The sequence below is a fragment of the Sinocyclocheilus anshuiensis genome, unplaced genomic scaffold, assembly GCF_001515605.1.
Source record: "Sinocyclocheilus anshuiensis isolate Anshui unplaced genomic scaffold, SAMN03320099.WGS_v1.1 scaffold2917, whole genome shotgun sequence".
NCBI lineage: Eukaryota > Metazoa > Chordata > Actinopteri > Cypriniformes > Cyprinidae > Sinocyclocheilus > Sinocyclocheilus anshuiensis.
This window is the reverse complement of record NW_015539844.1, coordinates 169,107-179,216: the sequence shown is the minus strand read 5'-3', so window position 1 is coordinate 179,216 and position 10,110 is coordinate 169,107. Positions and strand designations below refer to the sequence as shown.

General features: G+C 36.0%; 1 protein-coding gene across 1 annotated transcript in view; it reads right to left on the bottom strand.

Annotated features, from left to right (window-relative positions):
* Positions 1–7,551: 7,551 nt before the first annotated feature.
* The window catches only part of LOC107684525 (ret finger protein-like 4B), a 6,480-nt gene continuing 3,921 nt past the window's right edge, over positions 7,552–10,110 (bottom strand). Inside the window, exon 4 of the mRNA XM_016480799.1 lies at positions 7,552–8,248. Coding sequence (XP_016336285.1) covers positions 7,749–8,248 — 500 coding nt within the window. The 3' untranslated portion in view covers positions 7,552–7,748. The remainder of the gene's footprint in view (positions 8,249–10,110) is intronic.

Sequence of the window (10,110 nt, the reverse complement as noted above, 5' to 3'; positions counted from 1 at the left end):
AATAGAATGGGATTAAATACATAAAGCATATTTGTGTTGTTTAACATTTAATTATTCATATTCATATTTATTTTAGAACTACAGTAACATCTTCTGATTTCTCTCAACATGGGGACAGGAGAGCTGTCAATCAATAAATTGAAAAAAAAAAGTAACTTGCGTTACTTATTTGAAAAAGTAACTCAGATATTCTCTTGTAAATTAAAAAAGTAATGCGTTACTTTACTCGTTACTCGAAAAAAGTAATCTGATTACATAACTTGCATTACTTGTAATATATTACCCCCAACACTGCTCGAGACCACCGCTAACCGCAAAAGATCAATGCTTTTATTTGTCAATTGATTTCCTTTCATATCATTGTTTTATATGTATTTTCCTTTTTGGAAAAAGGTGAAACTTCCCCAGCAAACAAAATATGTTCTAAGAACGTTTTGCTAATGTTGTCGCTACGTTATGAAAACGTTATTTCTGAATGTTCTCGGAACGTTCAAAACATCCTTTTTTTTTTTTTTAATGTTGTTTTTGGATATTCGAACGTTAAGGAAACATTCCATTTTATGATTTTGCAAACATTCTGCTAACGTTACTTTTGAATGTTCTCTGCACGTTCCGTCATGAGTAGGAACGTTTAAAAAATGTTAGATGAGCGTTCACCTGAAACGGTTCCAAAAAAAAAAAGTTCTGTGAAAAATGTATAAATGATGTTTTTGTGCTAACATTTTGAAAACATAATTAAAGACCAGATAACTGTAAATAAAGGTTTTATTCTAAGAACGTTTTGCGAACGTTCCCTTTAAGTAAATAAAAACGTTATTTCTGAATGTTCTCTTAACGTTCAAAACACATTTTTAGAATCTTTTGAAAATGTTTGCTTTTGGTTATTCGAACGTTCAGGGAATGTTACATTTGATCATTCTGCTCGCATTTCTTTTGATTGTTCTCTGAACGTTACAGCAACATTTAAAAAACGGTAGATGCAACTAAAACGTTTCTGAAATAAAAACGTTCCACAAATAATGTTTTTCTGCTAATATATTTTTTAGAACATTAACGTTTTATTAACTGTTTGATCGTAACTTTCAAACCTGTTAGCAGGATGACATCTTGACATTTTCTCTTTAAATTCAAAGACAGCCATAATAATAATTAATAATAATAATCTGTACTGTAACTCATGCTGGTTTGTCCCTCTCTGTATGTGGTTATGGGGTCATTTCCCCTCCGCGGGATTTGAAAGGCTCTAAACGATGGCGAATAATGGAATAATAAAATAACAAAATAATAAAGAGGCCGAATGAGTGTTTCGGGTCATATATCAGGCGGTTCCCCGCGGCCTCCTCGCCTTGCACATGTTAAACACGCCTATAGAGCCGCGGCTGAAGACGCTCTACATGAGAAAGACGCGCGCAATAAACGCCAGCAGGGCGCGAGAGGCGAACACAAGGCGGAAAGAGAGGGAGAGATCCAGCTTGTTCTCTTTTCACTTGTGAGATTAGAGATAAATAGAGCTACACGAACCCAAAGATGCGTGCGAGCGAGCCTTTGTCTTCACGAGGAAAGTCTTTTGATGCGCGCGCGTTGGGTTTGCGTAAAGCACTCGATCGAAGAAGTTTCGGAATGTTCGGTTCTCTAAACAATACGTAAATAAACCACTGTCTTTTAATTACAGTGCGTTGAAATGTATCTATAAAAATTTAATATATAAAATGTACAAAATTGCAATTTACAAAACTGTGTATATTTATACAATACATTTTATTTAGGTTATATTAGACGATTATAAATTCAATAACAAAAACTATAACTTGATTATAATTTTGTGTTGTTTTATTAATTATTTTTACATTTATTATTTTTAATATTTTTGGTTTTACTTGTTAGAATGTAGAATTATTATAGTTGATTTTCTATGCATTTATATAATACATTTTATTTAGGTGATATTAAACGATTATAAATTTTACATTCATTAAAAATAGCTTAATTATATTTTGGTGTTATTTTATTTAATTTTTTCTAATTATATAAGCCTTTTATTTTTTTTAATTATTATTATTATATTATCTATGATTTAATTAAGTATTATAATTTATAATTATTATAGTTGAATTTGTATACATTTATTTTATACATTTTACTTAGGTTACATTAAACGATTATACATTTTTTAATTCACTAAATTATCATAATTTTGTGTTCTTTTATTATTACTTTACCCATTTATTTATTTATTTATTATCATTAATAAATATATTTTCCTCCTAGAATTTTTACAGTTAATGTACAATGCATTCTATACCCTCATAATGAAGTTTCTCACGGTCATGGGTGTGTGTGTGTGTGTGTGTGTTATAGTCTCATTATGCTCCGTTAACAGACGGGAGACAGAACTAAACATCACAATATACACAGCAAATGGTCTGTGTGTGTATTAGCGTTTCCGAAGTGAGTTCACAGGTACACACGAGGTGCTTGAGCGTGTGTGTGTGAGGTGTGTGTGAGGTGTGTTATTTTCATGCTGATGGTGCTTCACACCTGCGCTCGCGCATCCGCCGAGAATGGGAATCGATCATCAATCGATCACGAGCTCTTTGCATTTCATCATGAGGTGATAACAGAAGATATTATGGACGCATTCACGAGGAGAAACCGACAGGAACCTCGTCTTATAATGAGGGGAGAGGTGTGTGTGTATTCTGATAAGAGTTTCTGTCTTTTCTTAGGCAAAACTTTCAGATAATACGATTGCACAAACGACGATATGTTTAAGTAGCTATGTTAATATGATTACATCTAATTAGTCTCACTTGATTCATGTCATTTTGACTATATAAATGTTTGATATATATATACCTGTATATATCAAAGTACAGTTAAACATTAAAATGTATAGTATTTTGATATTTATATGGTAGTAATACCTTTAAATGCTTTAAAGTAATTTTTTTCCCATTGCATTTCCATAAAACATACCATTTAAAAGTCAAAAATATGCTTTAATATGCCTGAATCCACCTGACTACATTGAATTATCTGTGTACATTATTTAACTATTAGTCTGTTTGATTACTTTATTAGTGTATTTATTTATTTTTTCAGTATGTATTTGTTCTGCAGAGGCATTTACACTAAATCTGCTTCAATTTGAAGATGATATTTCTGTCTTTTCTTAGACAAAAGATTTCAGGTAATAGTACACAGACATATGTGTGTTTGAGAAAAACTCAAATATCATAATGACACAAACACAATGTGGTATTGCCATTGATTTACCTTGTTTTTACCTTGTTTTAATTGATTTTAACCATAATATTTGTGTGAATCTAATGCAATCAGTAACATGGTATATATCAAAGGACAATGATATACTGTACATTAAACTATATAGTATATTTTGGTACTTCTATGGTGGTAGTACCTTTATATGCTTTAAATAGCCTTTTCTGAATATGTACCATGGTACTTATGAAAGTACCATTGCATTTCAATTAAATATACCATTTTTGGATCGCCTTAGTATATGAACATACACTGTAAAATATTTTGTCAGGTGTAAAAGTCAAGACACCCCAGGTAACTTATAGATTTCACCATAATTACCCAGTTGATTGATTACATTAAGAATTGCAAACCGTTTTTTGAAATGTTATGTTTAAATATGAAAGTTAGGCATTATATAATTAAATATGAACTTGTACAATTTTCCTGAACATTGGATAAAGCCAGGTTCAAAATTCTTGTCTGATTTTGTTGACATATTAGAGTTAAAGGTTTTTATAGAGGGGATTTTAGATTTCTCTTTTTATCACTCCATAAATCAGAAAATACTGTCAACAACCAGAACAAAACGTAAAGGAATAAAAACCAGGCGAATGATATATGAACAAACCCTTCTATAAAGGCCTCCAGAATATAGATAGGAATAAAACTCTAAGTTTTGGTGTATGTAAGTGCTGCAGAAGTGGAGAAAAAACTCATTTTGAGAAAACAGCTTTTAAAGAAATGTATTATAATTGAAATCTATATACATAAATAAAGTGCAATAATAAAACCATGCAAATGGTATATAAACAAACCCTTCTACAAAAACCTTCAGAATATAGACAGGAATAAAACTCTAAGTTTTGGTGTTTGTAATTGCTGCTGAAGTGGAGAAACAAAATGATTTTGAGAAAACAGAGTTTAAAGATATATATTGAAAAAATGTCTACAGATGCAAATAGATAAAGTGCAATAATAGAATGCTCAAATGATATATGAACAAACCCCTCTATAAAAACCTTCAGAATATAGATAGGAATAAAACCCTAAGTTTTGGTGTTTGTAAGTGCTGCTGAAGTGGAGAAACAAAATGATTTTGAGAAAACAGACTTTAAAGATATATATTGAAAAAATGTCTACAGATGCAAATAGATAAAGTGCAATAATAGAATGCTCGAATGATATATGAACAAACCCCTCTATAAAAACCTTCAGAATATAGAGAGGAATAAAACTCTAAGTTTTGGTTTCTGTAAGTGCTGCTGAAGTGGAGAAAAAACTCATTTTGAGAAAATGGTAATTGAAATCTACAGACACAAATAGATAACATGCAATTAAATAAAGACTTAAAAGTGTATTTTAGATGTTTTCCTTCCACCAACCTGAAACAACAAGTTACGTAAAGCCAAATCTCAAAATTGAGCAGTGCATGAAAAGCAATGCCTATGCCTTGAATCCACCTGACTACACTGGGCTGTCTGTGTACATGAATTCACTATTAGTCTGTTTCATTGCTTTATTTGTGTGTATATCGTCTTTTAATATGCATCTGTTTTGCAGAGGGTTTTACAGCAGAACATCTGTAAATCTTCTTCTATCTGTCGGTGGATGACTGGTGTCGTGGTCCTGATGATGGTAAGTCACCGTGTCTCTCTATCTGATGAATGTTTGAAAACTGTCGGGAAACAGTAAATACACACATCCTGTCCCAATGCACACCGAGTGTTTATCACGTCCAGACATCATCATTACGACACACATACGGCGTCAGGCGGCTGACTCACTCAACATTTATTCATTTATAGGTTCTGATGCATTTTGGCAGCAGCAAAAGTAGAAATAAAACACAAAAACAACGAACTAGTCACTCGTGAGGCAAAATGAATCAGAGTTGGTTTGTGAGAAACATTTGTTTTCAGCAGGAACTCACTGATATGCCGTTTTCAAGGGCGTCACGACATGAATGCATTGTGATAATGGAATAATAATGAGAAACAGATGAAGTTAACAGGTCACTAACAGACAGAATTACTCATTTAATATGCAAATGCAGCTCCTTCATGCATATTAGGGGAGACAGACTGTTTCAATATGCGGCTTGATCAGACCCTGGTGTGAATTGGTGGCCTTGCATTTTGCTTTCTCACCTCAGCCGAACCTGGAGAACATATCATATACACCAGTAGGAACCCAGTTAACAGGGAAAGTTATATAAATGTTAGTACAGAACATTCTTAAAATGAGGTTTATGGAACGTTCATGTAACTTTACTAATATTTGAAATATGTTCTCATAACATTGAGAGAAAAACATTCTGTTTTACGAATATGTTCTAAAAATAATAATTCAAATGACGTTATATTTTGGGTGAAAATAAAGTTAGCAGAACGCTGTGATAAACGGTTTTGTAACCTTTAAATAATGCTCTAATCACGACAAGAAAATTGGACATTTTAATGTTTTTAGAATTTTAAAAGTATACATTCAAATAAATTATATTTTGGGTGAACAAATTAGTAGAACATTGTGAGAAACGTTTTTGTAACCTTTAAATAATGTTCTAATCGTGACAAGAAAACTGGATATTTTAACATTCTTAGAATCTCTTTAACTATATCTTGCTTCTCAGGTGTTTTTCCTGAGGAAAAAGATGCCAGTAATACGAACTCAAACATTTTGTATGAGCGTCATTGACTCATTTGTGTCTCTTGTTGTTTATTTATCCTTTGAACTTGTAGAAGAAACATGAGACAAGCTAACACTTAAATGAGGCGTAACTGAGACCTCCACATGAAAGATCAATCCGTGAGCAATAAAATCAACACTTTCTCTCTCTGATCGGCCTGTGAATGCTGATCTAGATACCACTTTCCCAGAGCAAGACACTCACAGAGTTTGTGTTTACAAGGTAAATGACGTGCATGCTTGTTTTCAAGCCTTGTTTTTGAGTGGTTTATCTGAACAGTAAACCGTACGACTAATGTGAGAGGCCTTTAACATTCCTCCTGTCTCTCAGACAGACCGATGCTGATCAATTTTTCAGGAGACAATATACAAGACATCAGTGTGTGTGTGTGTGGTCCGATGAATTCACTGTCCCATCCAAAACGCGAACACAGAGCTGAGAGAATGTGTGAGAAAAGAGAAGGAAGCACAATTCTAGATTCATCAAGATTCTGTCAAATTATTCAAGTATTTGAAGAAAATTGTAAATTGTTGCTCATAGAATGGATCTTTTAGACAGATTTTATTTCAGTATTAAATTTGTGTCAGATGTTTTTCACACAATTCTTAATGATAAATAAAAACACCCAAATGAGTTAATAGTTGTCATAAAATAAGAGTACTAAGCTATAAAATGAATGTTAATTGAAACTAAAACAGTAAAAAAAAAAGTCATTTTCATTACTTGAAATAAAATAAATGTTAACTGAAAATAAAATAAAATACTAAAATGAAATGAAAACAATTATTTTATTTCAGCTACTTGCCAAGGCAGCATTTCTCATTTTAATTTAGTTTAAGTATTACAAAAAAAACTAAAAGTATTTAAACTAAAACTTTAATAAAAACTTTAGAGACATATTTTTAAAAATACATAAAACGACAAAAACATTTACAAAAACCCAAATTTCTACAACTTAAAAAATAAAATGAAACAAAACTATATAAATAAAATCTAATGTAAAATATTAACAAAATATGACAGTATATCAAAGATGCTAAAATAACACTGCTTATATAATTTGATGAGAAATATTTGAGTTCATATTGAGATCTCAGACTTCTTATTACAGTTTTTGGTTTCTCAGCAAATCTGAGCACAGTTTGAGACACTGTTAAGATATTTTATGAAACTTTAGATATAGCTATAATTTAGTGTCATTATTCATAAATATTTGATGTCTGAATGCTGCCATTGACCAACAACAATCAAGTATCCCAGAGAGACATGTAATAATAAACAGGTTTTATTATTTACATATTATTTACAGTATTTCAGGAATATTTTTAAGCTTTAAAAAAAAAAATAGTTAACAGGTAGTTTGACTGTGATCATGCAATTAATATTTCCAAATAATTGTATTTATTTCCTGTATATGAGTTGTGGTATCTTTGGTTATTGTACAGTATTTTAATTAGGTGTTTGTTTAATGTGCATAATTTTGGAAACACAATCTCTTGCAATCACTAAATATAATACAGAAAATATAGTCCCACTGAATATAAACAAAATAAAATCACCACAAGAAGCAAGACAATAAATGAGCTTGTTTTAAAAAATGTAGATACATTTTGTTTGTTTTTTCTTTAAGAGCTTCTGCCCTACAGGTGGCGCTGTTTGCATTTTGCAAACTTTTTTAAGAAGCATACATGTGATGCTGCTTTATATTTTGTCCAAAAGAAGAGATCTTAGAAGGCGGCATAATGTTCCTGTCTACCTAGGGAGCACGCCTTACGATGCTGTCTATGTAGAAATTGTACTAGGTTTTGGAACGGAGCCGTTCTGTATTGTTATTGGTCTCAGACAGTGAGCTGACGCTGGACACGAGACCCGAATCCGAGTCTGATACGACCGACATCTCCTCAAACTTCTGAATCACGGTCCTCACCGACCCGAACGGTACATCCCGCCTCCAGCGCACACTTCCCACCCCTCCTGGACCCCGATAGGCAGAGCTGTGGCTGAGAAAGACGTGATTGGGCGGCGGCAGGCTGGGGCGGAGCTTCAGTCTTCCCAGGCCCAGTTGAAGAGCAGGACGGAGGGGGACACTGAAGTGGGAGGGGACGGCGGCAAGAAACTCTTGAGTTACTGGATTGTGGAAGGTGATCGAAGCCCCGCCCACATTTAGAAACACGCCCACTGTCTTCAGCTGAGGAGGAACAGAGGGGAGGAGCTCACGCCGTCCGTCAAACACAGCGTGAAACGCAGAGCCACGCCTTTCCAACCACCAGCCACGCCCATCACATGATGAAATCACTCCTGAGGAAGAGACAACAGGACAAGGGCATTACAGAAGGGAGGACTGAACTGTTTTTGAAGAAATCATTACTGAACACAAACGTTTAAGTTACATAAACCAAAATATTAATTAATTGTATTACACAAGAGGGCAGAAAAGTCTTGCAATACAAGTGCAGTTTTGCACTTTTGTCTATTTTGTCAAGTATCAGTGTTATTTTAGTATCTGAAGTTTTTTAATTCGATTTTATTTTCATATTTTCTGTTTTCATTTTAATTGTATTTAAAGTTTTAGTAATTTTGTTGTGTGTTTTTGCACATCAACTTAAACTAAACTGTAATGATTGTCCACTGGAGGCAAGGTGAATCCAAAAAATAAAAAAAGAAATGAGAATCAATGTGTAGTTTCATCAAATCCAAAAGTGAGCAGAAACACAATAAACAAGTCTTAGCAAAGCAAAACATGAAAAACTCAACAAACCGTGGTTACATGAAGAAAGCTAGACAATGGACAATGGCAACATGAGTGCTATATAAATCAAACATTGGGGGTCACATGACAAAATCCAACCAATGAGAAAAAGAAACACATGACATGACAGAAACCATGACTATGAAAAAAAAAGACATGAAAACAATGAATATGAAACAAAACCCAAGTTACATATTCCCCCCTCTAAGGGTGGTACCTGACGCCCTAGTGAAACACCCACCCCAAAAACAAACAAAACTCTAAAAGTCTAGGAGGGTGGTAATACAGAGGCGGAACAGTGGGAGGGATGGAGGGCCAGGCCCGTGAAGGAAAACAGGACCCTGAACATGGCATGGACTTTGGAGCAGTGGAGGACCTGAACTGTGGAGCAATGGCGGAGACCATAGACCGTGGAGCAATGGCAGGCCTGGAAGCCAGAGCGGCGCTGAAGACCACCAGGGCAGAGCTGGCGGGACTGAGGATCCCCACGATTACCACCAGGGTGGAGCCGGTAGAGCAGGTGACCAGAGCAGAGCATGTGACCAAGGTGAAGCCTGAGGAGCAGAAGACCACAGGAGGTCATGGCGGAGCATGGACAGACCACCTGGCTGTGACAGAACAGGCAGAGTAACCTTGAATGGTCTCAGTGGCAGTAACATGACAGGACAGGCAAGGGGTTCAGGGATGGCCTCTTTGGCCGTGACAGGACTGGCAGAGGGTTTACATGTGACCACTGTGGTCAAAACAGGACAGGCAAGAACCTCACAGGTTGGTGCCAACACAGGACTGAGCTCTAGGGTGTCGAGCGGGCTCTGAAGTGGATCCATGGACTTGAACAGGCTCTGGAGCAGATTCATGGACTGGAGAGCAGTGTGCATCCCATACACACAAGATGGCAACCGCCATCATGGGCAGTACAGCTGACGGAGGGAGGACCTGCAGTCTGGACAGCACTGAGGCCACGGGGTTTGAGAGCCCTGAGGCCACAGGGATGCAAGTCGCTCGAACTGACATCATTGGTGGATCCATAACACTGTCCATTAGTCTTATCTGTCTTGGCCCAAGCTCCACATCCGCAGGAGCTTGTGTCCTATAGGCCCCCTCCCCAAAAAAAACCTTGTATGGCAGCCATGGCATGACGGGGCTCCGGCGTGGCAGCCATGATGGGTTGAGGCTCTGGTGTGGCAGTCATGATGGGACGGGTCTCTGGTGTGGCGGTCATGACGCGAAGGGGCTCTGGTGTGGCGGTCATGACGTGACGGGGCTCTGGTGTGGTGGTCATGACGCGACCGGGCTCTGGTGTGGCGGTCATGATGCGAAGGGGCTCTGGTGTGGCGGTCATGACGCGAAGGGGCTCTGGTGTGGCGGTCATGACGGGACGGGGCTCTGGTGTGGCGGTCATGACGCGACG